Raw genomic sequence first — 16,387 nt, forward strand, 5'->3', positions numbered from 1 at the left:
AAGGGGGAAATACAGAATAAAGAAGTATCAAGAATAACTGTCTTTGTTGATTAATTATTTGAAAGAACACATTAAAGCCCTCTTTTTTTTTTTACTCAGACCACATAAAAAATAAATTAATTAGTCAAACTCTTGAAGTAGTGGAATGAATTATAGATATAAAGCCATGACAGTTCAGAAATCATACCCAGTGTTATTTACATTTTCATTATCAACTAAAATAATAAATAGCGCAAGTATTTTTAACACTTTTATTTTGAAAAATGTGTTACAATATGGCAGTAAAAAATGAAAGTGCAAGTACTTTTAAGTCTCCATAAAAGTAAAATTCACAATAAATTATTATTCATTAGTGGCAAAGAATTCTGAATGCTTATCTACAAGTATGTTACAATACCTAATTTTTAAAGTATTTGAAGAAAACTTTCCCTTTTTACATATTTGTTTTCAAAATACATTTTATTTCTCTGTTACTTTTCATACTCTTGCTTTTTATTTTGCTTTTAAGTGAATAAAATAGAAATTAACAATATTTTAAATTACAGGAACCTACATGCAGGACTCAACTTCAATATTAAATGTAGCTAATAATGACTTTTAGGAAATTAGAAATGCTATTATCAGGGCTAGAAGTAGTGGATCTAATTGTAATAATCAGGTTCTATTAAGGAACAGATTTCAGTATTTAGCTTGAACAGATGAGGAACTATGGGACAGAAGAAAAAGAAAAGGAACAGAGAGGGACGGGAATGAAAAATGCAAGGTTATAAATATAAATGTTGGAGGTTTCTCACACTCTACTAAATTTTAAAAATTCAAAAAACAGCTAACATGGGATAGGGAAAATAGTGCCACAATAGTGAAGTGTTTTTATGTGATATATTTTTTCTGTCCCATTTTAGCTGTTTTCTGGAATTCTTAAATTTAAAGAAGATTATAGTTATGGGTGGTTCTTTATCATGGCTCCTGGATTGAATAGTCCATGGGTTAAACAGGGAGAAAAGAATGAGATTATGCTATACAGAGGCAGGGATGGAGAAAATAACTGACATAACAAGTGATATAGTAAAGGGTGCTAGTAGTGATGCATTCACTATTGTGCACACAGGGAATACTAATGTAAGGAAAGGTAGATCAGATGATCTAAATGATAACTACAGAATACTTATAATGGCATTTAAAGAAAATGGGCATAATTGTGTCAGGGATACTGCTGAGACTTCATTGTGGGGGATGAAATTGTAGGTTGGTCACTAGAGCTGAATGCTAGGCTTAGTTAGGTTAATATATAAGGACAAGAACATCTGGGTGCAAATGATCAATCCTCTATTAGGTTTTATGTTTTAATGCATATACGGATCTGGAATAATAAGATTTTGGTTATACATTTCAAAAAAGCAAATTTTGACGGGATGCAACAAGAATTATTTGTTGTGAATTGGGTAACTGAATGAATGGAGACATTGATCAAATGTCGGGAACATTTTTTAAATATTAAAGATAGACATGCTCATTATAGAAAAAAATAGTGGCTGTAAGTAAAAATCCAGGTTGACTTACAGAGGGTATAAGGGATAACATTAAAGAAAAGTTTAATAAATTTAAGGAGTTTAAATTGACTGCTGTGATGAAAGACTTACAGGATTATAGAAAATAAAAAGAGCTGGCCAAATAATAATTCAAAAATTATTATATGAAAAAATGTTAGTTGAAAATGTAAAAATTAACAGTAAAGATATATTTTAATACATAAGGGTAAGCAAAATGTTAAGATGGAAGTAAGGCTTTTGAGGAATAGTAAAGGCAGGCTCATATCTTATGACTATGAGATGGTTGGATTATTAAATTTTACCTTTTTCTTCATTTTTTACTAATGAAGATTTAAGCAATATTCTTTGTTCTGAACAACTGTGAGATGGAAACATGACTGAACAAGATTAACACAATAATTGAGCTTGTAAAGAAGAAACCAGGAAACTTAAAGAATGATAAGGCTCTTGGATCAGACAATATGCTTCCAAGAGTTTTTAAGAAAATTAAGAAATAGATATACGAGTCACCTACTATTATTTTTGTATGTCCTTGAATTAGTGGGCAGGACCCAGAAAACTGGAAGTTTGCTAATGTTACCTTTTTTCTCAAGAGAGGTGATAAAAATTATCCCAGAAACTATATATCTACTAGTATTACATCAGTGGTGGGAAAAGTTTTTGAAAACCTCATGAAAGATACTTTGCAAAGTCCTTGAACAAATTCTGTTGGACAGTCAAAATGTTGTCACTGACGGAAAAATCTTGTCTTACCGATCTTCTGACATTCTTTGAAGAGGTTACTGCTTTTGTAGAAAAGGGTAAGGGTGTGGATATGGTGTATTTAAATTTTCAGAAAGCATTTTACAAGGTGCCACATAGAATAATTTTTAAAACAAACTATCTCTATAGGTGTGGAAGATAATTTAGCTCATTAGAGAGAAAAGTGAATGGATGGAAGAAAGCAGAGGATTGTTATAAATAATAAAGTTCAGTCACACTGGATTAATGTAACAAGTGGGGTACTTCAGGATTCAGTGTTGACCTTTGTTCTACATCAATGATATAGATGAAGGAATTGGCAATAAATTACTTAAATTTACAGATGATATTAAAATCTTGGGTATTTCTGGCTGCAAGGTTACTGCTAGTGGTTTACCAAAGGATTTAGATCATTTGGAAAATTGGGCAAATATCTGGCAGATGGTTTTTAATTATAAAAAATGCAAGGTTATGCATGTGGGTTATCACAATTTCAATTATAAGAATAATTTTGATGAGAATAACCATACCAGCATTATGGAAAAAAGGATTTTGGTGTTCTGGTTGATCATTCTCTTAATCTATCCAGACAATGTGTTGTTGCTAGATATAGAGCATATAGCATTTTAGTTTATAGCTACAGAAATATTGAATACAAATGTAGAGAGGTTATAATTTCAATGTATATGTCACTGGTTAGGCCTCATATGAAGTACTGTGTTCAGTCACGAGCTGTTTATCTTAGGAAGGACAGTGAATTGTTTGAAAGAGTTCAGAGGACAGCTGTTAGGATGATATCTAGTATGTTAGTTATGGCAAAAGATAGTGTTGAATCATCATTTTTTTCATGCTTAATGGTAATAATGATAAGCTTAGGGAACACAAATATAAATTTCGATAAGATAGGGGTCATTTTTAGTTAAGACAATCTTACTTTTCTAATAGGGTGGTTGGCCATTAGAACAGGTTTGCCCTCAGGTGTGGTGGAAGCGGTATATTTAAGAGTTTAAGGGAAGGCCTGGTAAATAATTGAATGTTAAGGGCTTCCTTTGAGTCGTTTTTTCTGGATGTTTTTAGATGAACCCAATAGGTCCCTTGTTGTCCTTTAAACATTACATAACTTGTCAATATCATTAATTGCAACAACAAAAGCATCAGTGTTCAAATACTGTATATCTGATTTTCTTGAAAGTGTATAATATATAATGGTATAGGAAGTTTGTATCTAAAAGTGAAAATTTTGCTATATATAATAAAGAATGATAATTGCCCATTACAACAAATGGTCAACCCTCAAGCAATATATCAGGTGTGTTTTGCAATAACAATCATAGCTACACCTTGTGCATGTTATAGCTTTAATTTAATATCATGGTTCACGCTGAGCACAGTACCTACTTTATATTTTAAAGCTTGAATATCATAGAACTGAATTTGTTCTCTTTCACATATGAAAGATCCAGAAAAAGTAATTCACTATTCTTGTGATAAGCTATTTGTAAAACAATGTATCCTGTTGAGAGACGTCTCATGTGCAACTTTTTTCTGGCATCTGACACACATCTGTGTAAGTTATTATGTAGATTAGCTGAGAAATTATTTTAAAAGTAACTAAAATGGGAAGAATGTACAAGAATGTTGTACTTTCTAAACTTAATAGAACTATTTATTACTTTAATATAAATCTTTGCTTCTTACAATATAGGTGTTATGTTTTTTAATTTTGTCACAAAACAATTTTGAAGCAGCTTTTGGTTTAACAAAACCAAACATTTTTACCAAAAGTGAATACTTCTACCATCATGAATGGGTCAAAACGTATTGACACAGTATGACAATTTTGATTTGTAATATCAGTTTGGTACTCAGCATAGGTTATAAAAGAACACTAACAAATAAAATTACATTGTCTTTAACCCTTTCATCACTGCCTTGGTGAATTACATCAACCATGTGACACCAAGAGTGACCATTGCCATTAGTTTCCATACAATAACTTTTAACATGTTTTGTATATCTTCATGACATTTTTCAAGCTTTTAGTCACTATTACAAGTCTTTTGTAGAAAAACAATCTGAATTTTTTACTAAGAATATGTCCGTGAATACAGAGAGTCAGAATGTTGATTTTCCAAGAGCAAAATTATTTTCAATTTAAGATTAAAAATACTTTTCTTCATCTGAAAATTACCATATTTAATTTGCTTAATCTCTAAAATACCCTCAATAAATATCAAATGTTTTTTTCTCTCTCAAACTTTATATTTTATCTGTTACTTTCTCTTACCTAATTCTATACTTATTCAGTCAATTTGAACAAATTCATAACCACCATAAAAAAAAATTTAAATGTGAAACAAAATGGGTAGTACTGTTCTATCTCTTTCAGTATTGACCAAGAAGTCCTAAAGTACTCCTCCTGAAAGTTTCTACTTCAAACCTTTTCACATCTATTTTCTATGTATATTTTACTGTTAGTGGCTGAAGTAGAAACCTGCCAAACATAAAGCAACAAATCATCGCTCCTGCCATTACACTGTTAACGTGACATTGTCGATAACAAACATGTATGTTCAGTGCAATAAGCCAGTGATTTCCCAAAAGTTTATTGTAATCCATATTCCGAGAATACAGTGGGAGAGGATTTTTTTGGCTTCTTGTAATAAGAATTCTCTAAAGTAATAAAAGTACCAAAAAATATTAATTATATGGCTCTTTACAAAGTCCAGACCAATCCAATACATTTGGTAGGTATTTGGATGTTAGTTATCTTCCCATGGTTGTTGGAATTTAGTATAGGTGCACAAAGTGTGTAAATATGTACGAACATACATATAAATATTATTATTATATTTACTCATAAATACTTAATTTTTAGTTATTTTTCTTAAAACTTAGAATAACAAGTAAAAAATATACAGAAAAACAATGATTTCTAGTACTTACAATGTTACAAAATTGATTTGTAGTTGTACATCATACTTGCTAAGTCTCACCATAAGCCTCGTTTATTCTCTCAAATATAGGAGAAGACAAATGAATTTTTGTAAATTTCAAAGATGCATTATAGAAAAGTAAAACTTATCAAATTACTATATTGATACATACAAGATCACTGTAATATATCTGGCTTTCTAACTAAGCTATGTTTGGGTTAAAAAATACTTTTTGTTCAGAGCAAGGATTTAGTCAACAGACTTCAACATTTCCAGTAAAACTCTAGCTTTCCCTTTCAAGCTAGTTACAAATGACTGCCAGATTTAAGTAGTTTGGAATATACTCTTCCAATTGGTTAAAAACATATACTTAGAAGAAGTAGGTATGAACAGACAAGAGATTTCAAAAGAATGAAGTAGTGGGAGGAGCTACTCCGATAGATTTGCTAAATATATTGATATCTCAACAAATAAAAAAAGATGGGAAGTTATAATTTTATATTCTCGCTTGTCAGTGTCTGAAATTTGAGTTTCTAATTCGTTAACCACTACAGATGTATGGTACGCATAATAAAATATAAACTGACCAATAGGACAAGAGGACATGCCATGTCACACATAAAAAAAGGATGTTTAGAATTTTTTTCAAATTAAGAAATTAAGACATACATAAAAATTTGAATTATAAACTATTTTGATTCCAATTTTATTGAGATACATGGATAATAAAACTGTTGAAGTTTTGAAAACAACTTTCAAAAACATTGTGACATGAGCTCTTTGACCTGTCTGTAGTGAGCTGTTTAATACTGTTAATTGAACAATTAACTCTAGAATGCTAATGTTAATGACTGAAAACTTAACGCTGGCATTCTAGGGTTAAAAGAAATTATATCTCGAAGAGAAGAAACAAATTGTTTTTTTACACTTCAGTGTTCATTTTGGTGAACCTGATGAAAAAATGAATTTTTAACACTTTAGTTCAGGCTAAGTTTGGTAATATTCAGTCCCATATTCAAACATGAGATTAATCCATATAAATAAGATGATTTACTGAAAGTGTTTTATTAAATGAAATTACTGTTAGACATGTGGAGACCCTTTGCTTCCTGTTCCTGGTCCACTAAGTCACAGAACTGGTCACCCACATGAGTCAATAAAAATTTGGCAGTCTCCAAATCCAAATAATTAGGAGGAGAATCCGCAGAAGGAATCCACAACCGAAGATCTTCCTTAGATGCATCTGCCAGTTGAGAGAAGCCAGCACTCAGGATTGCCCCATTTTTTCCACATTTCAGCCTAATAGTAAATTTTGCATACAAAGGTAAGGATTACAACTTATAAAACTGTAACAAAATTAGGATACAAAATTGTTGACACATTAAATATATAAAACAATCAAATAGAAATTTAAGCTAAATGGAGAAAAACTTGCTTTTTAAAACATGACTTTTAAACTTTCTTGCTATGAGCTCAGTCGATTTGACAGAGTTCATAACCCTAAAGTGACTATCAGAGTTTCCATACAAAACTTGTAATATATTTTGTATATCTTCACAAAATCTGACAAGTTTTCAGGAAACATTACAAGTCTTTCGTACAAAAGAAATCAGATTGTTTATTTTTTTTCAGTAAAACTTTATAGTTTATCTGTTATTTTTTTCTACCCTAACTCTATACCCACTCAAGAGAATAAAGGAAGTCATAGATATTAACAAAATACAGTTTGGGTTTCAGCCTGGGTGAGGAATAATACGTGCAATCTTAATTTTGCAACATTTGCAGAAGAAGTAACTTGATAGAAACAAAAAATTATACCATGTACATTAGGAGAAAGTTTATAACAGGGTGCCACAAGAAAGATACTTTCAAAAGAAAGAAAGGAGTGCCCAAAAAAGCTGATCAGACTAGTGAGAGCTACTTATGAAGGTACATGGAGAAAAGGACAAGTTTGAAGTAAAGATACTGCACCTAGGGTTGGCCATTAGCCCCCTGTGGGAACTATCATTTACTGAAAGTGAGCAGGAGTTACAAATGCAAGTTAAAGTGTGACAGAAGAGTTTCAAAAGAAGAAGCTTGAAAATGAATGCCAGAAAAAATGGAAGTCTTGGTGAGTGGAAGAGGTAGGAAGAAGATTAAGATCACAGAAGTAAATTGGTAGCTCCTGGAACAGGTGGAAGACTAAGTACTTGGGGAGCACAATCCAAAGTGAATGAGGAAGTGAGACAGCTTGGAAGAAATGGAAGGAAGTAGCCACACTCATCTGTGACAAACAGTTACCAAGAGAACTGAAAGCCAAAGTGAATAAGATTGTAATTAGACTGGTGCTCCTCTACAAAGCTGAGACATGGACCCTGTATATGAAAGAAGGCTTGTTGATAAGAACAGAAATTAAAATGCTGAGACGCCTGTTGAGAGAGCCACTGATAGAGAAAATATAACAATGAAACAAAATAATATGTTTTCAACACTCACTTTCTGAAAGCATAGAATCTGCAAAATATATTTTTCATTTTTTTACTTCTTTGATGAGGAGTCATTCGACACTCTCTACACTTTGGCAACTTTGGAGCTACTTCACAGCATGGCCCATTCTGTAGAAATGGCTCCCCTATTCTTTTCAACTGAACAACCAGTGCATTTTCAAATGAGTTGCCTGTAAATTGACCAAGAATATGAATTTGTAGATTTAAATTCCAACTTAAAATTTTCATTTAACATTCATTTTTATTCTTTTCACCAAACAACTTTCCTAATATGAAATCACCGAGAGTTTAAATAAAAATAATAATCTCACAAATTAACAATAAAATCTGGAAAATGATGACAAAATGTTGGGACTTTAATTGATGCTTGATAAATTATCACATGAAAGTGCTAATTAAAATGTTTTAGTAAATCATAAGTATTGAAAAATAATAATACACTCTATTAACAATTTATTAAACAAAAATGATAAATGTTATTACAATAAGATTAAAACTTTAAAGTGTTTGTTAAAATTGAAATGTTAGATTTGGAAAGTAAATCCTATTTAATCAATATACAGACCCTTAAATGGTGGTATAACATGAAAAAAGGGTGGTATCCCATAAAAGAAATTTGAAGAGATAATTTCAGTTTCATTTAAATCAGACAAACACATGACACATCTACATGCTATCATGCAGCAACACTCCACCAATAGGAGTGCAACACAACTTCCATCATGCACCTTCTCTTCGGTGCAGCCTGTAATCACTTCAAGATTTAGCAGTACATACCAAACCTACACTGGAAGTGTGGAGATCAGGTGGGAAATGAGAGCTGAGGTGTCTACTTGAAATACATTTTCAGTGTCGAAAAATGTTAACTTCTGATACAATATCTTACCTCTCTCACAAATTTCTAGTCTCATACTGAGTTGGTGGAGAATCTAGTGAGAAGAAAGTGCCCAAAGGAAGACCATGTGGTGTGTGAATAAACAAAAGACAACATCCTTATGGGAGACTTCACCACTTCTGAGCCAGATATACTCTTTGCCAACATGAAAATGTGTCTCAATAAGGGCAGAATCACAGGAGGGACTCCTTCGCATAATCATGTGTGCACATCCAACACACCCGCACCATATTTGCCAGGAACCAACATCCAGGGGATGGTAGGAAGGTGGACAGCAAATTGGCATTGGGAATGTATTTTCCAGTCTACAGTAGGAGGAGGGTGCCTGGCCAAACACATGTGAGGATTTATGTGGCTGGTCCAACTCTAACCATCACCATATCTGCCAGAAACTGACATCCAGGGGATGGTAGGAAGGAGAGTGCCTCAGCCAGAGGGGTGAACTGCATGCTAGTGAAATGCATCGCCCAACACCTGACAGCATCTGGAATTATACATCGGGTCTGCAGTAGGGTGAGTGTCAATGCCACCTACACTGGGAGAACCCACATGAATACACATGAGGGTAGATGAGAGAATCAAGGCTATGGCAAGTACAAATTTGCACATATAGAGCACAGTATAAATCAATAAAAGCTATTTGTGAGAGGAGGTAAAATATCGTATCAGAACTCAATATTTCTATTGGCTAATTGTACAGTGGTACTTTTACACTTACATAGGTGCAAAAGTGAATGACATTTATAACATTAACTTTAAAGAGAATTACTACACAAACCTGCAAAGAAACCCAATAAGTTAATTCTTTACCTTTCCATGTCTTATAAATAATGCAATCATTTTAATGCATAATTTTAAAAATTCCCTATTTAATAACATCACTTTATAAAAAATTCAGTCAAGAAGGAATCTCACGATCTTAGTCAAGGATGGTGATTATCCACAAAGACAAGGTGTTTGTACAAAAAATGCTGTGTACAGAGTTGTTTTTCATTTATAGGCATTCCACATTTTTACACTTTTTTACTTTAAATCTAAATACAACTCCATATTCTGCTTACTAGACTTTTGTTTCATTTATGTCCAACAACATCATTATTTAAAGGATTTTATCTAATTAAAACATGTACCTTTCTCATATATATAGTATTTCACTTAATAATGCTGCATATGTGAAAAAAATCTTTGGGCTTTGGCTCATATGGCACAGAACATGCTTCATATGCAGGAGGTCAAGGATTCAATCCCATCTATGTACATTTTTTCTAAACAATGTTTCACTAGTAAAATAATTTTACTACAAACATCATACAAGAGGCACAAGTTTATCCTCTAGTATTAGAATTATTATATCAAGTACTGTTGGAATTTTGTTTTTATGGAATAATTTTATTAATAATATTATAAAACGTTTATAAAAAGTTGCAAAACAGCCAAGTTAATCAAATTAATGTTACTGAATATGATTAACAGTTGTACATAACTTTCTGAAGAAATGCACATTTCGTCTATGCAGATTGGGGTTTTGAACTTCTACCAGTCTTGGTTTTTTTTTTTTTCTAGACGTTTTCATCTATAATGTAACTAATTTTAGAGATACTCTTATATTAACTTACAAATTTTCTTTTTCTGACAATCAGACCCACTTTCTTGTTCTTTAGGTTGCCTTCCCCTTTTTCCCTGTTTCCCTGTCTCTTTAAAAGTTTTTTTGTTGGTGTCTCCATCTTCTGCATTTTCTTGAACACTACCTCCCTTCTGCTTCACTTTCTTCTGCCTGCTTTCCTTTTCTTCCTGATATAAGCGTCTTTTGCGCGAAATATGAATTTTGTTTTTATGCTCAGTTTCTGAGGCAAAGTTTGTAAGATTCTCTTCACAAACAGCAGGGTTGTCATTTATTTTAAAATTATTAGTAGAAGTTTTTATAAGTATGGTTTCTTTAATAGAAGGCTCATCTTCAGAGGTCTTTATGTTCATTACAGAATGCACAGAATAATTAACAGAAACTACTGGACTATTCAACTTCAAGGTCTTCAGCTTAACCTCAGGATTTTCAACAAGTTTAGTAGTTCCAACACATTTAACATCTTCATCTTCAGTACGCCTTTGCAGCCAAGCTTTCTCCAGATTGGTATAATTTGTGCTTATGCTTCCTCCACTACTGGTACTATAGTTGGTGCAAGTACTTAGTGCTGGACTAGGTGTTACTCTGGTTTCTGTATCAGAGTCTAAAGCCTGTCCTGGTCCTGTGGTACTACTACTGGTAGATGAATACCTGTCACAAAGATTTTTTGAACTTGCTACTGTAGGTTTGATTTTATGTCTTCCTTTAGAATAAGTGTAAGAGGACTCTTCTAAGGATTTTTGAGACGAGTTGACAAAAGAACAAAATGAATCCATGAAACTGGAACTATGCTGTGTAGTAACTATGCTAACTGTCGATATCACTCTGGCTGAAGTGGAATTTATCAGAGGCTGAAGGAAAGATACTAAACTCATATCATCATTACTCTTTTGTTGCTTTGTATAACTGCCATCTCTAGTTATCCTGTTGTCTGAATCAATTACAGTGCTGTTCTTCAATTTAAACGTTTTTGCTTGTCCAGGGGTGGAAAATGATGGGGATGGTTTATTTTCAAGCAGACTATGCTTAAAAACGTTGAGTGACTGCATGACGGGTAACATACTTGAAGAGGGAGGTTGCCAAGCTAAAGAATTCAAATGTGCTTTTTTTACTGATGGTACTGATGAAAAGGATGTGCAATCAACAGTCTGAGTCTCTGAAACACTAGACACCTTAGAGTAAACAGGTGTTACTTGAGAATATGGCTCCACATTCAACATGCTCCTAACCTTACACAGTGATGTAGTTGAAACCTCAATAACACTGGAAACTGTTTGTTGGCATGAATGGACTACAGTTGGACTCTGAGTTTCTACCATAGGAGTGGAATGTAGCTGAGAGGCTGCATAGATTGGGTTTGGCATCAGACCTGCCTGAATCAAACTGTTTGACAATGCTGTAGCTGAAATAGGTGCATTTATTTTAGCTGAAATATAGCAACCTTCCCATTGGGTGGAAACTAGAACTGAAGACTGAGATTTTGGAGATCTGTGCTTCTGGTAAGGTGTTGGTTTTACTTGGTTCACCAAGTTCTGGGATTGATTCTTAAAAGAGCTTGTGTATTGTGAAGTGCAAATACAACTGGTAGAAACAGTGTTTTGATGAGAAGGAGAAGAACTTGAAAATGAGTAGTGATAGGGCATGCAAGCTTCCTTTCTACCAAACAATGTCTGATGGGAAGAGCCTGGTTTTTCAGGTATACATTTTACAGTTTGTTTAAGATATAAGGAATTCTGAATGCCTTCAGATGACACCACATTATTTGAACCAGCACTCGTAAAATGATCTCTTCTTGCTGAAAATCCAGTTGATCTCTCTGTGGAAGTTGAGGGAGCACTGTGAGAGATTGAAATAATGATTACATACATCCCTAAAAATGGTACAAGTAAAACATTATCTAAGCTTCAGAAAGAACTGTTAATTTATGTTAATTCTGGATAAATTATAGGGTAGAACATAATTATTTACCCATTTAACATACTGTCCAATATTATTACTTCCAAAAATACAAGTTCAGGTATTACTTTTTAAATTTAATTCTCATATTTTGTAAATTCACAGGCAAAAAAACAATGGCACATAGATTGATAGCAGCAGAGGAAACTAGTTGCCAACATGCAACTGATTGGTTTTGTTGCCAAGGCAAAGATTACACTTATGAAATATTTTATCTGGATAACCAGTACCAAGGCATATGGTGAAGGTACATTCTAAGAGCAACAAAACTTGCCAGAAATGTGCATTCATAGTTGTAAAAATACATATCCAAATTGGTCAATATTTCGGGTAGTTACATAATTGTGCCCAATCTGTATTTTACAGCATCTAGCAAATTACACCCTCAATACTGGGATAACTCACTGGCATATCAGAGTCTGTCTTTAACATTAGTGTTACGCAAACAGATGTTTATCCCCACCAAAAGGAAAAGTGAAGGCTAAAGCAGGGTGATTAGTGGAACTGGTTAAGCGATTACTCATTGGGCCCATTACTTGATTACATTCAACAAATCATTTATTCTCAAAGATGAATTTAAAAAAACAGCTTATAATCCTAAAACTTGGGTTTTGAAACCCACTATGGACAGAGTACAGATAGCCCAATTAGTAGCTTTATGACTAACAACAAACATATATAACTGCTGTATTACAATTACTTGGATAGGTGGAATAACTAAAAATAGTAACAATTGGAAACCCTAATTTTAGTTAATTGATTATTTTCATGAGTCATGACACTAACTGATTAAGCTGAACAAACTTGAATTAATCCAAAATAATAATGAAAAGTCATAATGGCAATGTTTCTATTCCTGGATAGTTGAAATAACTATAAATATTAATTTTGACTAGTTGATAATTTTCATGACATCAATTGATTTAACAATAATTTTGATTACTGGATAGGTGAATAGTCCAAAACAGTACTGACTGAAAACACTAGATTTTTATTTTTGTGACAACTGACTTAATCGTAACTTCAATTAATTGATTATTTTAGATGGAACTAATCACTGTAATCAATGCTCATATGAAATCAATTATATCAACTAATTTTATTACCCAACTCTAGTCAAAGCTATTATGCAAAATGTAAAATAATTTGGCATGAAAAAACATGATTAGAAGCAACAGATAAAAGAACAATTTTCTTGGAATTTCAATGGTTTTTACTCCACTAATCATTAAATTAAATTCAAAATAGTAAATATACCAAATCTTACAAAAGTGGTTCAAAACCATGAAATAACAAACCAGATCTCCTAAAATTTTATAAAAATGGTTTAAAACTGTGAAAGAGTAACATAATGGCTACAAATCATCTGGTTAAAAGATATAAGTGGTTTGAGACTATTGGTCTACTTGTATAATTGTTTCAACTTACTTGACAGAACAAGGGTTTGAGATGTGAAACATAAGGGCTTAAAATTACCTCCAAGTATTATAAACCAGTAGCTTGGGACTATGGGACAGTAACCTAATGTGTAAGACTCATCTTCATTCATAAAAAAAAAAACAGCAGATTTAGTCTATAGGACAGCAATGTAGTGGAAAGAATATATCTGTTAATAAGATACAACAGAAGTATGATGATAATAGAGCTAAACAAGAGTTTGATTAACACCTTTTATCCTATGCTGTTGATGTTAGGCCATTAAAACTGAAATTAATAAAGAAATTAAACAGCATTTTATCAAAAGCTTCCAGTAGGTTTTGTGTGTGTGTGTGTGTGTGTGTTGAATCAGCAATCTTCTATCCCTTTCTGACATCAATTTTATTTGAATTGTACTTGATCAATAATTTCTACAAACATTTATATCAATTCCAGTATAGTTATATCCATATTTTTTATCCAACATTTATGTTAGTTCTTGCTGCATTACACCAGCTTTCTTCCACTCCAAACCTTTATATCAATTTTTATGTGTAATGTAACATATTGGAATTTTTGCTGAAGCTTTACACCAGTTCAAGTTGTGTAATAACATTTTTTACAAACCCTTACACCAATTCTATTCTGATATGCTGTACCAACGTTTTCTCACAACCTTTATACCAACTCTTGTATGATTATATCAGCATTTTGCACTCACCCTTAAATGAATTCTATTTTGGTTATATTATATCAGACATTTTTTTCCTACTCATTACATTCTTTTTAATCAGTTATACCATCATAATGACCAAATTCTTATAATAATTCTAGTCAAGTTAAGTCAAAATTTTATCCCTCTAATTTCTTACAGTAGTATATTATATTTACATCATACACAATCTTCTACAAAACCTTACACCAATTACTGCTCAATTATATAATATTTCTCTTCTAAATCCTTACATCAATTCTATCCAAGTTATACCAAAACAGTACATTCTCCAGATCCTTATATCAATTCTATTTGAGTTATACCACAACAGTATGTTTTCACCATTTGTATTTGAGTAATACCACAAAATCTTACACTATTTCTCTTTGAGTTATACAAAAATAATACACTGTCCAAATCCTTACACCATTTCTATTTGAGTTATATGAAAACAGTACATTTTCTAAACCCTTAAACTAATTCTATTTGAGTTATACCACAAGTTTGTTTTCCAAATCTCCTTACATCAATTACATTTTTTAACCACAACATACATCAATTCTATTCGAGTTATACAACAATAGAATGTTTTCCAAATTCTTACACCAATTATTTTGAGTTATACCACAATATTCAGTTTTCAAAATCTCCTTACATCAATTATATTTTTTATACCACAATATACACCAATTCAATTTTAATTATACTACAAATTCCAAATTCTTACACCAATTGTTTTGAGTTATACCACAAAATTGTTTTCCAAATCTTTATATCAATTCTGAGTTATAGTAAAACAGTATATTTTCCAAATCCTTATATCAATTCTGAGTTATAGAAAAACAGTATATTTTCCAAATCCTTACACCAATTCTACTTGAACTATACCAGAACAGTATGTTTTCCAAATCCTTACATTAATTCTTGTTGAGTTGTATGCTTAATTTGACTTAACTGTACCATATACAATTTTCTCCAAATCCTTATGCCAATTTTCAGCTTTATTACATCAATATGTTCTCTTTTGAAACCCTTGAACCAATACTGTTTGTGAGATTATACCATATCAGCATTTTTCCTAACTCTTCAATTAATATTAGTTGCATTAAAAGAAAATCTCCAAAACCCCTCAAATTATTTCTCTTTACGTTATTTCAAAATATTCCCCAACCTTTAATAGCATATTTTACAATTTTGTTCAAACCATTACATAAGTTCTTGTTGTTGAATTATTAGTACTTTCTCTTTCTAAATGCCCACACCAATGCTATTTGTTATAATATTCACCATTTCATAAATAATTTTCAAAATTTTATGCAAGTGCCCAATCTTAATTTCTAATTATTTTGATTGAAATAAACCTGCAAACAATGGGGATAAAAAGTTCAAGATCCATCAGTAAAGATTAATTAATTGTACCATTAAGAATGTTTTATTATACTTTCATAATACAATTTATTTTTTGTTCACTTTTCATTAGCAAGCAAACAGGGTCAAAAATGTGAAGTCTGTAACTGCTATAAAGACTACTTTGTAGTCACTTTGTAATAGGTGCCATATTTTAGAAATCTAAAAGTAGTTATTTTTTTGTTTTCCATATTAATTTAGGCTTAACCGTTTGGGAGTTCCAAGTGTTTGCTGTACAATTAAAACCTAGACCAAGTGAGTGAGAAACTGAAAGCACTGCAAAGTTGAACAATTTTGTATTTCAAAAATTTATAGATTATGTAACAAATTTATTATTATATATTTATTTTAATATCAACGTTTGTTTAGATTAAGTTTATATTTAAAAACATGCATAGCTTATAGTGTTAGATATGTATTGCGAAACTCCCGCCTATTCTCCAAAGTTGTAGAAGATTCTCGAATCTTCGATAAAATATTGAAGAAGTTCCAAACTAGAAAGAAGACTTTATATTGTTTGTAAGTTTGTGAAATGTTTGTTTATAACTCACTGTTTGTAATAACTATTTGTAATAACTGTTATTGTAAGTTGTTTTGTGTATATGAAAATGTATTTGTGTTAAAAAAGAAAACTGTGTGTGCATTCAATCTTGTTGGCAAATAT

The 16,387-nt window shown here is 31.8% G+C and overlaps 1 protein-coding gene across 1 annotated transcript in view; it reads right to left on the reverse strand.

Moving 5' to 3' along the window:
• Positions 1-16,387, reverse strand: part of LOC106461853 (lysine-specific demethylase 3B-like) — a 135,920-nt gene that overhangs the window by 60,577 nt on the left and 58,956 nt on the right. Inside the window, exons 5-7 of the mRNA XM_022388926.1 lie at positions 10,225-12,065; positions 7,703-7,883; positions 6,309-6,526 (exon numbers count right to left, since the gene is read on the reverse strand). Coding sequence (XP_022244634.1) covers positions 6,309-6,526; positions 7,703-7,883; positions 10,225-12,065 — 2,240 coding nt within the window. The remainder of the gene's footprint in view (positions 1-6,308; positions 6,527-7,702; positions 7,884-10,224; positions 12,066-16,387) is intronic.

This window comes from Limulus polyphemus, unplaced genomic scaffold (assembly GCF_000517525.1).
Source record: "Limulus polyphemus unplaced genomic scaffold, Limulus_polyphemus-2.1.2 Scaffold1045, whole genome shotgun sequence".
NCBI lineage: Eukaryota > Metazoa > Arthropoda > Merostomata > Xiphosura > Limulidae > Limulus > Limulus polyphemus.